The sequence below is a fragment of the Heteronotia binoei genome, chromosome 11, assembly GCF_032191835.1.
Source record: "Heteronotia binoei isolate CCM8104 ecotype False Entrance Well chromosome 11, APGP_CSIRO_Hbin_v1, whole genome shotgun sequence".
Classification (NCBI taxonomy): Eukaryota; Metazoa; Chordata; class Lepidosauria; order Squamata; family Gekkonidae; genus Heteronotia; species Heteronotia binoei.
Window position 1 is genome coordinate 63,021,144 of NC_083233.1, and position 18,268 is coordinate 63,039,411.

The window sequence follows — 18,268 nt, forward strand, 5'->3', positions numbered from 1 at the left end:
GAGCAGAAGTAACTGGTCATCTCATAGTAGGCAGCAGATGTTGTACAAACGAACCTGAAGGTGTGTAAAGATTCACTCAAATAGGGTTGGACCCAGCTGAAAATACCCATACCTGCAGGGGATAATTCCCCTTTCACTGCGGCAGCCCTCTAACCCTCATGTAGTTGCTGTGGGTCAACCTGCACTTCAGGGGATATTTTTGGTTGCTTTGGGAGGGGGATATAAGGAGGTGGCTCTTCTGTGTATGGCATTTAGATAGGGTCTAGCCCATGACAAAGCATAGTTTGTTGATTCATTTACACTGAGCCTGAATGCTCATGCAGTAAAGTTTTGTCGGCTCAGAAATAGATGCTTGTTCATTTATTAGAACTGTGAATTCAAGATGATTTAAAAAGAAATTGAAATGTATGTCCTGCTTCTCTGTTGTGAAATGCTCAAAACAGCCTACAGTGCTGAAAAACATACCAATAAATAGAATATAAGGCAGTCAGAAGAGTCACATTTTAAAAAATGAATTACTGCTTAAAATTCAGACTAATAAGACACAGAATCTTCCAAGAAAGAAAGTTTCAAAGATGGGGCATCAGCACAGAAAGGTTCTGTCTCCAGTACCCACCTGCCTAACCTCTTAACAGGACAGTACATGGAGGAAAGACATGAAGTCTCTTAGGCAGGCTTCTTTGAGAAAAGTTAATCATTTATATGCTTCACACAGTTGAAGGCTTTATAGTTTAAAATAGCATCCTCAGTTGTGTCTGGAAACAAACTGGATACTGGTAAAGCTTTTCCAGTAAAGGCAGTAAGATTGCAAAGATAATCCCCAGTTGGCAACTTTGCTGCTGTGTTCATTAACAGTCAAATTATCTTTCTGAATTATAATTCTTTCTGAATTATATTTCTGAATTATCTTTAGGGCTTGCCCATATTCTATGTACTTCATGTCTAAAACTGGACATAACCAAACCTTGGGTAACTGGCCAGATCATCTCTTTCCAAAACTGCAGGTACCAACCATAGTAGGTAGAAAGTGCTTCCATATTAAGTGCTGAAAGAAACCTGATTTTTATGGGGGAGTGCAACTGTATCCTGAATTGGTTGGAGTGCTACTCTGCTGCTTCAGTGAGCCACGTGTCAAAATGGGGGTTTGGTTTATTAACCCTCGTCCAGCCTATTATTGACTGCAGGCACTTGTATGGGACATCCACAGCCGGATCAGATGCAAAACAGGGCAGCTGAGTCTTGTCTGCATAATGGTGATGTTTCACCTAGAATCTCTGAATAGCCTCTCCAGATGATTTCATGTGGACATTTAATGGGGGACAAAATAGAGCCTGAAGAACATCATAGCATAAATGCCACAGTGCAGAGCTGTAGTCTGCAGAACTGTCTTCTGGAAATAGCCTTCCAGGGTGGAGCAGAGCCACTGGAGTTGCAGTGTCACCAACTTCCAGTCCTGCTATGCAATCCAGAAGGATATTGTGATTGACAAGAGTCTCAGGTTGCAGAGAGGCACAAAGGAATCAACAGGGTCACATACCATCACTTTCTCCCAATGAATGTCCTGCAGGGCAGCCTAATATGGGAACAGAAGGAAGACTGAAATGGATATAGGAAATTCTACAACTGGAAGCCCAGTAAATTCAGTTCTGTGTTCAAGGACCTTATGGGCAAGGTTGCAGGAATATAACTTTCAAATATCTAAAATTGCATTATTTTGTTGAGGATTGTGACAGACATACTGTCAAAACCTGAAATCTTGTTTCTAAATTGCCCGAGTAATGGTTCATGACCATTGAGTGAGCTCTCATGCTTTAATTATTTGCGTGTAATTTTCTGCAGTCCTGTGTACTTTTACCTGTGTCTGCTTGTTTCTTTTTTTGCTTTGTAAATGAAATGCCAGTGCAACAACTAGCAAATGCATTTAGAATTACATCCATTTTGCAGCCTTTGTCCTCCTAGTTGGAATATTACTTGTATTTTCCTGCAGATCTTATCTCTGCATATGCAGTGTTTCCAGGCAAGTGCGTGCTATCTGATACGCTCTCTTTACAGACCAGTGGATAGGAAGAATGCACACAGTCACAGAGTGGCATCAGCAGCTTTTTGGATTGTCTGCAGTGTCAGCTTAACTAAAAAAACCAACACAGCTAGTCAAACTCAGTTCTTCAGTCAGGCTAAGTTTTTGTTAGGAAAAGTGTTGTTTGTCTTAATTTCTATCCCACACTGTCCATCAGAGGTGCTCAGGGTGGCACATATAAGAAAGGACAAAGAAAACAATAGGTACATATTAAAATAATATTTCAAAATTGTTTCACAAGGGTAGCTGTGTTGGTAAGGAGTAGAAGAGCAAGATAGAAGATCATTAGTACCTTAAGGACCAACAAGATTTCCATGGTTCAGAGTTCTGTTTGTACCAAAGGGACCAAAATACAAAGTATATTGGGGTATCAAGGAGGTAGGAGTGGATTATCTAAATCAGTTAGTGGCTAGGCATAGTTAAACTGGGAACTTCTAGTTCTTATGCTTAAAAGCTCCGCAGTATATCAGATCTTATGGTACAATATCTGCTCTTCATCACTCAGACTAGAAAACCAGTGAAGAATGTATTGTACAGACCTTTGAGGAGTGACACCATGTTTGAAACCAGCATGGAATTCCTGTGGTTAGAGGAACTGTAGAGGGACTAGTTTGGCTACTGTATGAGAGACAGGATGGCTGGACTAGATGGATCACTAGTCTGATCCAGCCAGCGTTTCTTATGTTCTTAAACACAAGTCCTCAGACGAAAGGTTCCTTTGAAATTAGAGTTCAGATGTTCAATGGTTTGGTCAGGGCCTTTTTTGTAGAAAAAGCCCAGCAGGAACTCATTTTCATATTAGGCCACACCCCCAACATCACCATTGTTTAGCATAGGACTTTTTTGTAGAAAAAGCCCAGCAGAAGCTCATTTGCATATCAGGCCACACCCCCTGATGCAAAGCCAGCCGGAACTGTGTTCTTGTGCGTCCCTGCTCAAAAAAAGCCCTGGGTTTGGTTCAGAAACATCAACCCACACTTCAGTAATTGAACAACTTTCTGGCTAGTGTGTCTTCCATCCTTTCTTCATGCAATGAAATTGTTATCAGTCATTATTTCCAGGGAAACTGTACTTTGTCACTCTGTCCAAATGATAATGCTGTGGCTTTTGGTTGCGCTGAAAACCTCCACTGGTGTGGAGTACTGATTTTAGGTTGGGTACAACACACCGGGGGGGTGGGGGGGGCTCCCTCTGGGTATCCAACCCACCCCCCCCCCCGGGAAAGTGTATGTGCAATACATAGCCTCTCCTCTCCCGGTGTAGTGAACGCCGCGTGGTCACTGTCTGGCTATGCCTGGCAGATGGTCACTGCAATGGCCTCTCCTGCATTACTGCATCCGTAGCAACACCTTCTCGCTGGTCCCCCCCGTTTTTCACAGAGTTTGCTACGTCATGGTGCGACCGAATTGTCCGGCGGTATAACCGGAGGGGCAGGCTGGGCCCACCAACCTCGCCAGCCTAAGAGAAGGAAAACTCTAACATCAAACCCGGGCAGATAGAGCTCGTTAATGTAACAACTACCACCTGGAGGACTCGCTTCCGGCGTCCCGGCTTACTGGGCCATGGCAGATGACCCCCAGGTGAAAGGGTGGAGCCAGTACCGCGCACACTGCGCTTCACCTAAAAAATTCCTCTGCGCAGGCCTGAAGGGCATATCCACATACACAACCCACAACGCATCAAGTCCTGCAGCGATGGGCAAGGGGCGAAACGGCAGGTGGAAGGTGCCACTGGAAGCCGCAGTCCCGATCCTGCATGTAGGCGGTTCAGGGTATTGGTCGCCTGATGCTAACCCGGAGACGAAAGCATCTTTCGGCAGCACCCTGAACGACCAAGCAGCCTTATCTAGGGACAGCACTGCTTGCTCCACACGGAGAGGGGCCTAGAAAAGGTGGCCTAAACAAAGCTCATCTCCTCCACCCCAGTTGGCTAGCCGCGGTCAACGGGCATCCTTACTTGCGGTCAAAAAATAACAAAGAAAAGGCATGCACCTGCCTCACAAAGTGTGCAAAGACTAAAGCTTGCGTGTTGGAACATCAGAACCATGCTTGACACAGTAGACAGTGGTCGCCCTGAACGACGCTCTGCTCTAGTTGCCCACGAACTTCTCAGGTTGAATATCGACATAGCAGCTCTCAGTGAGGTCCGTTTCCCTGTGGAAGGTAGTCTTCAAGAACACGGTGCTGGCTATACCCTCTACTGGTCAGGTAAGTCAAAGGCTGAGACCTTCCCAATAGGCACAGGTGTAAAGCAAGGCTGCGTTCTCTCGCCAACTCTCTTTACAATCTTCTTTAGCATGATGCTTCAAAGAGCCACAGTAGATCTAGATGATGACGATGGTGTCTACATCCGCTATCGCACCGATGGCAGCCTGTTCAACCTGAGGCGACTAAAGGCCCACTCCAAGACAATGGAAAAACTCATCCGAGAGCTACTGTTTGCTGATGATGCTGCACTCGTCTCCCACTCGGTATCAGCTCTGCAGCATATGACGTCCTGCTTTGCAGAGGCTGCCAAGCTATTCGGCCTAGAAGTTAGTCTGAAGAAGACAGAAGTTCTCCACCAGCCTGCACCCCAGGAAGATTATCACCCTCCCTGCATCACTGTGGGTGAATCAGTTCTGAAGACAGTCCAGCAGTTCAGCTACCTGGGGCGCATCATCTCCTCAGATGCCAAGATCGACAGGGAGATTGACAACAGGCTGGCAAAAGCAAACCGTGCATTTGGCCGACTGCACAAAAGAGTGTGGAGCAACAAGCATCTGAAAAAAGGCACAAAGATCAATGTTTACAAAGCGGTTGTGATGACAACCCTCATCTACGGCTCCGAATCGTGGGTTTTATACCGTCATCACCTGCGACTCCTCGAGCGCTTTCATCAGCGCTGCCTTCGCACCATCCTCAACATCCACTGGAGTGACTTTGTGACCAACACTGAAGTCCTCAAGCGGGCGGAGGTTACCAGTATCGAGGCACTGCTGCTGAAGACGCAGCTGCGCTGGGCAGGGCATATTTCTAGGATGGAAAACCACCGCCTTCCCAAGATTGCCCTGTATGGCGAACTCTCCACCGGCCATCGAAATAGAGGGGCACCAAAGAAGAGGTACAAGGACTCCTTGAAGAAATCCCTTGGCACCTGTCGCATCAACCATCACCAGTGGTCTGACCTAGCCTCAGATCGCAAAGCATGGAGACACACCATCCACCAGGCTGTCTCTTCCTTTGAGAACGCACGCATAGCTGTTCTTGAGGACAAAAGGAGACTGAGGAAGAATCGCACTGCTACAGCACCAACCCTAAATCAGACTTTTCCCTGCAGCCACTGTGGCCGGACCTGCCTGTCCCGCATTGGTCTTGTCAGCCACCAGCGAGCCTGCAGCAGACGTGGACTATTGCACCCTTCTTAAATCTTCGTTCGCGAAGCCAAGCCGAGAGAGAGACAACACACCATGGCCTGGTAGTTTGGGTGGAACAGCAAACTGTTATGACTGAACCCATCAAAGGCCTGGATCCAAACACCTGCAGATAGAGTGGAGTTTGCTGAAAGGATCTTTTGCAAATTATCCCTTTCCCCACTGTGTTCTCCCCACAACCCCAAAACAGCCCAATATTTGGAATTTTGGAAGGAGGGACTGCAGTGGGAATGAGCACTAGGGGAACCCATCCTTCAGAGTGGAACAAAATTCTCATCCAGTAGCTCCTTGAAAGATCATCAAAATTTTCCAGGGTTTAAGCTCTCTGGAGTCAAAACTCATTTCATCAGGTAACTGGATTACTGGACTTGAATTTCCTCATACAATCACAGGCTAATAGTGCTATCTACCTAAAACAATTCAAAGATGGGTGAGGACTTATGTAAATTTCCCCCTGCCTCCAGGATTAACCCTTCACAAGTCACAGGTCACCGTCTTCCACAAATTCTGTTCAGTTGCGGGGGTGGGGTCCTATCTCCCGTGCTTTCAGACTCACAAACTAAATGCAAAAAGTCATTACTTGGACAAATATATGTCACTGAGTATGCCTCTAGAGAACTCAGTAAAATTTATCAATTTCAGAATTCAAATGGAATGTTTTGCCTATGCTTAAGAACAAATCATTATACTTCTTCTGAGAATGAATATTTCCAGAAAACTTACTTTGATATATCTTTCTGTCTTACAGTCCTTTCAGGGAAGCCAGGGACGAGCCTACCTCTTCAATTCAGTGTAAGTATGATTGCAAATATTTTTTCCCCTGTAGAACATCTAGATGGGTTGTTTAAGGCCCCCTATGTTCCCCTGCAGAGGGGAGCAACTGGTAGAAGATGCCCTTTATCATCTTTTCACCCTCTGTTACATAAGGACTGACCAGGAAATGTATACTAACCCAATATGGAGCAGGGCCAAACAAAATGGTTCCTGGCAGCTAAGAAAAAGTCTGAACTTGCTATTTTGGAAGGTGAACAAAAGTTGATGAACAAAAGTTATTGAGGAAGACTCAGCACGGGTTCTGTAAGAGAAGATCTTGTCTCACTAACCTGTTAAGAGTTCTGTGAGGGGGTGAGCAAACATGTGGACAAAGGGGACCCAATAGATGTTGTTTATCTTGACTTCCAGAAAGCTTTTGATAAAGTTCCTCATTAAAGGCTCCTAAGTAAGCTCCTAAGTCATGGGTAAAAGGACAAGTTCTCTTGTGGATCAAAAACTGGCTATTTAATAGGAAACAGAGAGAGTATAAATGGGCAATTTTCACAGTGGAGGGTGGTAAGCAGTGGGGTGCCGCAGGGCTCAGTGCTGGGTCTGATGCTTTTTAACTTGTTCATTAATGATTTAGAGTTGGGAGTAAGCAGTGAAGTGGCTAAGTTTGCAGATGACACTAAATTGTTCACGGTGGTGAGAACCGGAGAGGATTGTGAGGCACTCCAAAGGGATCTGTTAAGGCTGGGTGATTGGGTGTCAATGTGGCAAATGAGGTTCAGTATGGCCAAGTGCAAAGCAATGCACATTGGGGCCAAAAATTCTAACTATAAATACAGGTTGATGGGATGTGAACTGCTGGAGACTGACCAAGAGAGAGATCTTGGGGTCGTGGTAGATAACTCACTGAAAATGTTGAGACAGTGTGCAACTGCAATAAAAAAGGTCAACGCTATGCTGGGAATTAGTAGGAAGGGAATTGAAAACAAATCAGCCAGTATCATAATGCTCCTCAATAAATCATTGGTGCTGCCTCATTTGGAGTACCCAGTTTCTAGTCATTGTCTGTTGGATTTTAAGAAACTTTTTAACCTGCCTTGGTGTCCAATATACAGACTCAGGATTGGATCCCCCGGCACCCAGCCTTTTTACTTAGTCTTGCACAGATCTCTTCCTAACTGTAGTCCATATTCCATGTGGCATTTGTACATGCAGGTCCAGTGATCTCCAGTCATAGCCTTTTTTGGTGGTCAGAAGGGACTCCCTGCTTCCTTTTCCCCCCCACCAGTAGAAATGCTGGCTTCATCCAATCCTTTCTATCTTGTCTGCCTTCCTCTCCAAAATGCAGCCTGCTGATCTCCACGAAATGCTGCTCCTGCAGGACAGAAGTCCCTGAGGGATAGACAGCAGGAATGGGGAACTGGTAAATGTTGTCCCACTTTAGGATGGATCAAATCCTGTGTTTTCAGGCTAAGCAAATGGTGTGATATGCCTATTGTGCTACGAGAAGCGGGGTCATAATTGCTCCATTTTGTCATTCTAATGCATGTGTGACCAGCTCTTTGCACCTTCTACATCCAGCCACTTAATATGGGAGCAGAAAGGACTCACAGGTCATTCAGAGGCATCAGCCTTCCTAAAAATATTAAATCTCCAGGGCAGAGTTGTCTGACCCACCTGTGAATCTGGCAGCAAGTCAACGGAAGGATTCAAGTACTGTTTTTGAGTTTGAGGATTACTCTGACTCAAAGGTGCCATCACACTAGTCATCTAGAGATTTTGGTGTTTACACATCTGTAATGAGCAAGTGATGAAAGAGACTCCATTGTTTGCAATGGAGATAAGGCTTATCCCTCCTGAGGACTCTTAATTTCATTGGCTGATGTGCTCCATTCAAACCCTGTGGACTTCTGGTACTTACTGAAGTCACAAGAGATCAGTGGGCAAATTCTAATGATATTTCCTCACCCAAAGATGGAAGGTAGATATGAAATACAACAACACTTTTGTGTAACCATTCTACTATGGATTGTCTAGAAGGTAATGCTTCACAAGAAATGAAATAATCACTTCAGCTCCAGTGGAAAAGGAAGAGAGAAAGTTAGACATTTTAGGCTAGAGGATCTGGGTTTTCTTGAATTCATGCCATCATTGGTCATTTATCAGTTCTTTTTATGGTAAGAAATGCCCTTTTACCTATATATGATTCCAGAAGATAATTAGCTAAGATGCTACCGGCTGAAATTATTAGGTTGTTAATACAGATGGTAAATATTGCTACATAATAGACTCTGCCAGTTAAACCACACCTGCAGTATTGTTTGGAAGGCATGCATAATTTAGACCTTCTGGGCTTCTACCTGAAATTAAAATGGTGAATCTTCCCTCTCTGAGAACCCACTTCTTCAATTCTAGAACAGGTGACACTATAGAGAGAACCTGCAAAATGAAATTGACCACATGTTCTCCAATAGTCTCATCCGGATCTAGGAAGTCTAAGATGGCACTTAGCAGACACAGAACTGTACTTCCACCAGTCTCATAGAAGGTGGATTTGATGGCTTTTTGCCTTGATAGGTCATTTGGTTTAAATGGAGCAACAGGTTTGTTTAGAGAAAGGGAAGGCAAAACCTCTCGTTTTTAAAACAGCTTTCTAGAATGGCTCAAGAAATACTTGCCAAAAAGATAAATCCTGACAGAACTGTTTTAGTGGATTTGTATTTACTTTAGCACAAAGCTGAATGCTAAACAGAAAAGCTTGTCCTTTGCAGTAGTTGATGTTCTCCTCACTCTTCCTGTCTTTCATAGGGTGAATGTGGGCTGCGGTCCCGCAGAAGAAAGAGTCCTCCTGACAGGCTTGCACGCAGTAGCAGATATTTATTGTGAAAACTGCAAAACTACTCTCGGGTGGAAATATGTAAGCAATACATGATCCTTTTTTCTTTTGGGGAGGGGGGAAAACACACCCACACACATGTAACTGCTTGGTTCTGTCTGTTTATTGGATTACAGATAGTTCTGTCTGTTTATTGGATTACAGATAGATACAAAAGGTTGGGAATTTCTGGCTGTGTCCCTGATTCCACCTCATTATCTTGTAAGGTTGAGGAGCAGACTGCCCTGTCTGGCTGTGATTCAGATCCTTGTCTGAATCTATGTCAGATCCATCTTTCTTCCAGGCAACCTGGCCTGATCCTGGCTTTTAAATGAATTTTGCCTCCTTGCTCTATTCTCTCCCTACTTTCATCTCTGCTTTTATCCTAGTTTCTGCTGGTGATGAATTTTCTTGCTTCTGGTTTTTGGATTTTGGGTTTTTTTTAAAGTTATTGTGGGCTTAAAATGTATTAAATGGTATGATTAGAGGATGTCCGCCACTGTCAGAGAGAGAGAAAGATAAAATAATCTTTTTAAATAAATGTTTAGAATTCCATCACAATTGGCTTTTCTTTGGTCCATGGTCATGACGTGGGGACAGGCTAAACCCAGTGGTGAAATTCTAGCAGGAGCTTCTCTGCGTATTAGGCCACACACCCCTGATGTAGCCAATCCTCCAAGAGCTTACAGGGCTCTTTTTTGTAAGCTCTTGTAGAATTGGCTACATCAGGGGGGTGGGGCCTAATATGCAAAGGAGCTCTTGCTAGAATTCCACCCCTGGCTAAACCACTTCTGGATGTCTGTTGCCTTGAAAACCCCATGAGGTTGCTATAGGTCAGCTGTGATTTGATGGCACTTCCCCCCACCATTGTGGGCAGCCTGTTTCCCTTATTGAGCCTTGGGGGATTATTCAAGCAGTTTTCACTAGGGATGGGCTTGAACCTGCTCATTAACTAAAATTTGTGTCAAATTTTGGCTAGTTTGTGAAATTAAGTTCATGGCAAGTCTGCCAGCACAAACCATGAAGTTTCAAGCTGTTCATGGCTGTTCATAAACAGATATGTTTCCAAACAGACTGTCTCCACACGGTCTAAATGTGTACCAAAATTCAAAGCAATTGGGCCGGGGGGACTTGGAGGGCATATAGAGGAGCATCCGCGGGAGATCTCCTGCAGCATTGATGTCTCTAGCTTGCACAGGATCTGTTCTATACACTCCCGAACTGCACCTATCAAAATGACCCATCACTTCCCCTGAAAGCACTTTCCTCATGGTTCCTTCTTTGTGGGGGGGCGGGGGGTGGCATAACTCAGATAAATCCAATCCTCACCAAACTTGGAGGGCAGGTAAAGGAAAGAGATCCCCTGCGAGTTTGGTACCGGGTGGAGTGGGGGGCGGGATGTGGTTCCTACCATGTCACAGATTGAACCAGTTCATTTGGCAGATAAAAGGTTGCAACAGTTGATAGTTCACAAATGGCTCACTGCATTTTCCCAGTTTGTGTCCATCCCTAGTTTTCACATCTAATGTGTTTGGGTATTTATTCCTCTGCAAGGAATTCTGCTTTTGGTCCCCCTGACAAGGTGAGAAGAATTATAGCTCCTGTCCCATTGTTTGCTTAACTTATTAGAATATCCTCTTAAGGGGTGGGGCCAGGAAGTTTGAAGTCCAGTCTGGACCCATCCAGGAGGGTTCTCTTGCCTTTCTAGTTTTTCCTTCATTCCTTTCAGGTACAGTATATGCCTGCCAGGAAACTTGTCCCAGTTCATCTTTAGCAATAATATATATTTTGTTTCTGCATTTTATTACATTTATATCCCATCTTTCTTTCACTGTGGAGCTCAAGGTGCTCTCCCATCTAGACTCTGACCCAAGCTGGACCTCATTAGTTTCATGTGCTTTCCACATGTGTTCATGGAATCAAAGAGTTGGAAGGGAAGGGACCTCCAGGGTCATCTAGTCCAACCCTCTGCACAATGCAGGAAATTCACAAATACTGCCCCGCACCCCCAGTGACCCTGTTCCATGCTCAGAAGATAGCAAAAAACCTCCAGAATCCCTGGACAAGCTGGCCTGGAGAAAAATTATTTTCTGGCCCCAAAGCTTCATTGACATTTTCCTGGGCATGTAAGAAAGGGCCATGAGAACTAAGCATTGATGCAACCCTTCCTGCTCTCCTCATGATTTACCTAAGTTCACCAGCATTGCTGTCATATGGCCATTTAGCCTTTGTTTAAAAACCTCCAAAGAAGGAGAGTCCACCAGCTTCCGAGGAAGCCTGTTCCACTGAGGAGCTGCTCTGTCAGGAAGTTCTTCCTGAGTTGTTCCCTAATCATTGTTCCAAAGCCCCCCCCCCCTTTTGTTTTTTGTGTCTTGTTTTGGTTTGTATTACATTCCAAAACAGAAACGCAAAGCAAAATCCACCAGTTTAAATGCTCAATTAGAAATTTCAGTCAAGTCAACTGATGGAAAGCTTTTCATTACCCGCTGTGCCTGGATTTCAAGAAGGTCCTGGGAGTTGGTTTTCTCATCCAGGGCCCTTCTTTTACCCCTGTTCTTCAGACTCCTGTCTGCTTGTGAAACATGGGATGGGGGCTGCCTGCCTCCACAGGTGATTCATCTGCCCCAAGAGGGGAGGGACCATGTGGGTGGAAGCTGCATGCGTAGTCATGTGGACTTTGTGTTACGTGAATCATCTCACCACTCTTATGGCAACCTCTGCCCTATTGCTAACAAAAATGCATTATTTGTAACATTTCCATTCCTTTAAAAGTCCAATGTTCACCTTTAACAATTGTTCATCTGTGTTTTATACATCTATTAGCTGATTTTAAACTTCTTTTAAAAGTTTTTTAAAAAACAAAAGAAGAGAGCATTAGCATTTGTTACCCTTTGGTGGAACTTCAGGAGCCGCATACTGTCTTGGCATCTGCTTGGGGGTGGGAGGAAAGAGGGTATCTTCTTCACAAAGCTTCTGCCTAACCGTTTGCTAGTTTCTTTTTAAAAGTGTGTTTAGCTCGGTTCATTCATGCAGGCAAATGAAGTGATAGAATGGACTGCATGCCTAGAAACTGTCGGGGCTGATTCCAATTCTGAATGCTCCTTTGCATTAAAAATAAAGCCCCAGGCAAAACTCAGCTCAATCAGGAAGAGAAAGGTTCTGTCCTGTCTCTTTGCCTTCTGTGCTGTTTTTCTGTTTTTATCAAAGAAGAGTGTTTAAAATCATGGTCCTTCTCTTGCTGTTTTGAGTGGCATAATTCACTCCATCACCTGCATGTCTAAACCAATGTACCATTGAATGGACACAGTGGGCCATGAACAGCTGAGCTGTACGGCAGGGAAGAGCTTGAGCATATCTTTCAGTCATGGAGTGAGAGCTCCAGAAGTGTTGAGTGGAGTCTAGAAGTGTTGAGTGAACTCTTAGCTTCTGCCAGAAGAACTCTTAATTTGGAAAGGGGTGGATAACACTATTTCACCTTCTGTTTTCTTGTCCAGGAACATGCGTTTGAGAGCAGTCAGAAGTACAAAGAAGGAAAATTCATCATTGAACTTGCCCACATGATCAAAGACAATGGCTGGGAGTAAAATCAAATTATTCTCATTCTTTGTGGACAATCTGTGGAACATGCTTTATAAAGACTAATGCAAACAAACAAAACAAGGATTTTGGTTGAGGTGGCTGAGAAAAATCACTGAATTTTTGAAACCTCCAAAATAAGTAGTGTAATTTGTGGCATTTCTCCCTCTTCCCCCCCCCCCCTTCCTTTCTGGGCCATGTTTTCGCCTTCTCCACTTTGTGTAAGTTCCTCTCTTTTGTATATGTATTCCTGTGTGAACAGTTTTGGATGAACTTTTTTCTAAGCTCCTGAATCCTAGAGAAATAGTTCCTTAATGGCACATTAGTTTTGCTGGCTGGCATCTTATCTTTCGACCTCTGCCTTTGAACACTCCTTTCCGCTGTGCATGCTTTCTGTCCCCTACTGTCCCCAAAATCTTGTTGGAGGCCTGAGCAGATGGGAGTGGTCTCTCTCCTTTGTACGTAGCAATTTCTGAGGTCTTTTTGCAGTGCAAAGGCTGCAGCGCTGTAGTAGCTGTTACCGCTTTGGATAATTTTTCATGGACTGCAACCTGCAGGCATCATTTTGGCCAGGCTGGTAAGAGCTCAGTCAGTTGTACTGACTGATGTTAGGGAAGGTTTGATTTTTTTTTAAAAAAAAGATTGGTTTGTTTTTAAACAGGCAGGGGAAGGTTGGACAATAACTTGCAAGGATAACTAATACTGTAGAATATATGATAACCGAAATCAATACATTCCTAAGAAAGTAAAGCTTTGGTCTGTTGTGGAAGAGCTTCTTATAAAGTCTTCGAGATCAAAGGGCACAAATATATGCAGCTGTTGTTTTTAAGACGTCAGTGTACAATGTCTTTGGTACTGTCCCTTTATTAGGGGACTTGTACATCACCTTGAGGTTGTATGGCTGGTTCCATGTAGCTACCTAGTGTTAATGCACTGGACAAAGAGGTTGATATCAGTGAAGTGGTCTGTTGCTGCTGCCGCTGCAGCTCTTAGACGAAATATATATATATTGCCTGGAGAAATGGCCAGAGGCTATAGCTCTTACCACCGTTACCTGTGGCAGGCTGGAAGTTTTGGCAAGCAGGTAAGAAAGTGGCAAATTGACTTAAATCTCTTCATAAAATAGCAAAAATAGTTTTTTAAAGGGGGAAGGGGAGGGGGAGGGTGTTTGATTTGCTGGCTGAATCATCCCCAAGCACATTTTTTGTAATAAACAGTTTATGTGAAACAAACATCATCTTGTAATTTTTCCCAGCTGCTCCTTTGTTGGTGGTGGGTTTTTTTAAAGCGAGGTGACTCAATCAGACACTTCTGTGATGTGATGGTGTGTGAGAGGTTCGCTGGAGGGAACTTGCAGGCATACAGGAGATTAGAGTGATTTTAATGCCTCTCTCTCCCTCTCTCTTTTTGCATTCATCTTTGTTCTGAAATTTGTGAGAAGAAAAATGTATGGGAACCTTTTATACTAACACTCCATAACCGCTGCTAATAGCATGAATCACAAGAAAGCCTTGCCTTGGAAAATTCTGTTCCTTTCCTAATTCATGGCGCTTTCCAGTGTTCTCTCCTTGCTGGCTGCTGCTAACATCCTCTGATGGAGCTTTCAAATCTCCATTGCACTTTACCTGTACCTTTCATGTAGGAGTCATCTTTCTCTAAAGATAAGTCCTTTTCCCCCCACCCCCACCCCCTTTGTGGCGGAGGAATTCTTTCCCAATTTAAAATATCTGGGAAGTAATATGGTTACACTGTGATGCAAAAAGGATATTGACTTTACCTATTTAAATATATATATATATAGTTACCTCTTAGGCATTCAAATCCAAAGAGCTGTATCAGTGACAGCTAGATTCAAATTTTTGTTTTGCCGAATGTCATTTTATTCTGGTGCTTTATTTAACGTGAACGAGTTTGGATCCGTGAATCTTCAGTACAGTACTTGATCGCAAGTGCACTGTAAGCAAGATTAACCTTGATTTGCTTCTAGACAGATGCTTTTTCGGTGACTGTAGTGCTACCACTCTTAAGTGAACAGGAAGTTCTTTAAAGAGGAAGTTCTTCCTAGCAAGGAGCTTGGACTCTATGGTGGCTGGTTTAGTCTTAACCATTCCCCATATGCCATCATTGTTGATTTTTCTGGTCTATTTGGACTGTCAGCAGTCAGCATGGGTACTGCAGATCTTCCGGGTCTGTGACACTTGCGGGCATCTCTTGTGATCGTGCCCTAGCAAAATATCAATAACCCAAGTCATACATCACTTTTCAGTTGTTTTGATTGGGAGGCCTAGTTTTCTCCTCTTCCCTCTATCCCTTTATTGCTTACAGCAGAAACAATGAATAACTTGAATTCTTTTCCCTCTGGTACAGCATCCACTGCCAACAACTGAAGTACCAATGTTGTAAGCAGTAAGCTGTTTTTGTGTTGGCTCCCGATGCTAGCTGTAACAAGTACCATCTTTGGAAGTGTTCCTAGATGTGTGTCTCTGTCAGTAGCATGGCTTTGATCAGTTGGAAGAATTTATCTTACCTGTAAGAATCAGATTGCAAGTTTGAAGGAGGGGCATGAGACAAAGCAATGAAGGGGGCACATCTTTGGAGAGCAGGACAGCCTCTTTTTTATCAGTGCATTATTTGTATTCCAGGTGTAAGTCACTGTATTCCAAGCGTAAGTCACGCACCAATGCATGTAACTGAAACCGTCAGCCTTTTTTCCCCCAAGGTGGAAAAAGCACTTGGGGGATTGACTGTCATACATCACTTTTGATTGTGACTGAAAGGGGTGTTTATCCCTTTTATGCCTCAAATCACTCTTCTCCCCACACTCTCCCCTTGCAAGGGCAAGTGTGCGTTTGAAACTTGGGGACAGGAGAAGCTACTAGAAGTATGTGTGACTTAACAGCATCTTGTTACTCTTTCTCCACTCTCTTCCCCCCTCCCCAAAGCAGTTTTCAGCATAAGAAAAGGGCTGTTGGGCTTCAGCTGCATTCATTTGCAGGGACCCTAGGTGTCTTCTACTCTAATCCTTGAGTTGATCTGGATGCCAAAAGCTGAGATTCTGAAAGGTTGGCACCTGGAATATCAAACTGAAGATCAATACAACTGTGGTGCAAACACGCAGTTAAGAATATCTAACAGAGCAATATTGTATGATTCTGAAAAAGGGACGGGAGAATTTGTGGAGAATTTAAAACTGATACCACAAGTATCAAGTAGCATCTGGGGCGGGGGGGCGGGTTGGTTAGTTAACTATTTTGTACGTTCCATTGGAGGAGACTCTAAAATTGGCTGCTTTGATTGGGCAGTTTTGGTGAAAATAGACTCCAGATACTGATAGATGTTGGTTGAGTATAAATACAGATCAGTCTGGTTACTGACCTTTCCAGCATTACATAAAAACATAATACTTGAAGAGCATTTTGCAAAGAGCATTTTTCCCTATAACCGTTTTTTTTGGTAACGTATTGTATTTAAGGTTTTTGTGTGTTCTTTCTGGGCAAGTGGACGCTTCCCCTCTGACTTGAGCACTTTTGTTTCCTGTTATATTTTATTACTGTTGGTCTTAACATTTATTTTGTATTTTTTTAATAAATCGTAACAATTTGCGTGGGGGTTGGGGTGTGAATTTCGAGTGTGTTATCTGCTAGGGTTTTGCGTTTTGTTCTGGGTTATATATGAATGGACTACAAGCTGGTTCTTGGAAAGAATGTTCATTTGCACAGACGAGAATGTGCTAGCAAAAACGTACATGTATTGAAGTATTCCTCCCCCTTTTGAACTCAATATTCAACTTTATCACCAAACAGTGTGACTTGGCTGAGGACCAGTTTGGTTGCTTTGAAAACCTCCAACTCCATGGAGGGAGGCACATGGAGGAAGGAGTGCCGTAGCCTGTGCAGCCAGCCTGATGCACACGGGGACCTGACTCCAAGGATGAACACAGAAGCCATGGCCGCCAGCACTGGTTGCACCAGATTGGATGTTTCTTCCTCTGCACAAAATCGTCTTTGGGGTGTGCTGTGCATGGAGGATTTTGGTGCATCTCAGTTGACCCTGTGGATGACCTGTTTCTTGTTTTCTAGTTCCTGTGGCTTGAATGTTACCGTACTGAAAAGTGGCTCCAATGTGGCCATTATTCCTCTGTCTTAACAACTTTTGCTGCTTTTTTTTTAACCATCAGAAGAAATTGCCCCACCTCCAACCTCTTTCTAAGTTGCAACGCTCACCCTGTGTCTCAAATGAGGGCTTGCTTTTCCACCTCACGGTTTGTTTTGTACATGTGGGCTTGACTTGGTGTACTAACTATCACAAATTGCTTATTTAACAATCCACAGCATCTCTCTGACCACAGCCTTCAATAAAAATGGGGGCTCAAGAGAGTGGCTTTTTCATTTGGCTAACAGTTTAATTTATAGGTTTGGAGACAGAGCTATACTGAAGTTTGTCCTGTTGCATGTCTTAAAACATGGCAAGTTAAAATTTACCCCTTATCTTAAAAGATAAGATGCTCAGCTTGCTTGGCATCTTATCTTTTAGAACCATGTGGCAGTTTGTTGGAAGTTTACAAAGTCAAGGTTTAAATCAAAGTAACTAGTTATATTTTGAGGGGAAAGGAGAGCCCCCGGGTCAGCATCAGTAGGGGTGTACTCCGCTTGATTTTGAATGCACTTGCAGTTAAAGAATCTTACAAAACACTGATCTGTTCTTGTCTGCCATGATAACTTTGTTTATATTGTCATACCCAGATAGCTGCATGCTTTAAAAACATCCAGGTTGTACAAGGAGGAGTAAGAATGGAAGCAAGCGTTCAAACTAATGATTTAGTAGCATCATGTACTGTACTATTTGTGTAAACCGACTAGTAATATAACTTATTTGTTGTAAAGAACAGGAATTTCAGAAACCTCATAGGGTCAAACACACGAGTCAGAGGTGGCCATTGATGTGCCTCGTTGCTGGAACACTTTTGAAATTCTTTCTTTTACAGCTGATATGGCTTCTTTCTGGTTTTTGTCTTAGCAATACTGTACACAATTTGTTGTTTCATTTTGTTGTATCTATTTGAGGTATCACAATAAAAGCTTTCAGTTTTATTGAATTAACTTTTTAAATTTTGTGCTATTATATAATCTTTTAAAAGCACGGGATCTAATGACTCCTTTGCTTACTTACTCAGTAAACTTTTGTTGTTCCTCGTCTCTCCAAAGTGACCTAGATACAATAAAACATTGTTTAATCAGAGTAACAAACTATAACTTGGGCCAGTCTTGGATCCAAGGACCAATTCATTCATGGCCACAGGGCATGAGCCACAAGCTAACAGCTAAGAGCCCTTCTGCTCTCACCCAGGGGTTTGCCCCACACTTATGCCTGGAGATGTGAAGAGCTGTGGGATGTGTGTGTGTGTAATTTTCCTTCAGAGGAACTCTTGATAGGAGAGAGTCACAATCCAACCTGTTGCGGAAGTCTTTCATTTTAGCAGCATAAGAGCAATATTCACAAAACAGTCAAAATTTTTGTCAGGAATTATTTTTGTTTGTTTGCTTTAAAAGGGTTGCTGCATAAGGGA

General features: G+C 43.5%; 1 protein-coding gene across 2 annotated transcripts in view; it reads left to right on the plus strand.

Moving 5' to 3' along the window:
- YPEL1 (yippee like 1) overlaps positions 1-17,797 on the plus strand; it is a 45,666-nt gene extending 27,869 nt beyond the window's left edge. For both annotated transcript variants that reach the window (XM_060249010.1, XM_060249011.1), the window contains exons 3-5: positions 6,238-6,281; positions 9,060-9,168; positions 12,621-17,797. In XM_060249010.1, the coding sequence (XP_060104993.1) occupies positions 6,238-6,281; positions 9,060-9,168; positions 12,621-12,710 (243 nt within the window). In that variant the 3' untranslated portion in view covers positions 12,711-17,797. The remainder of the gene's footprint in view (positions 1-6,237; positions 6,282-9,059; positions 9,169-12,620) is intronic.
- The last annotated feature ends 471 nt before the right edge of the window (positions 17,798-18,268 follow it).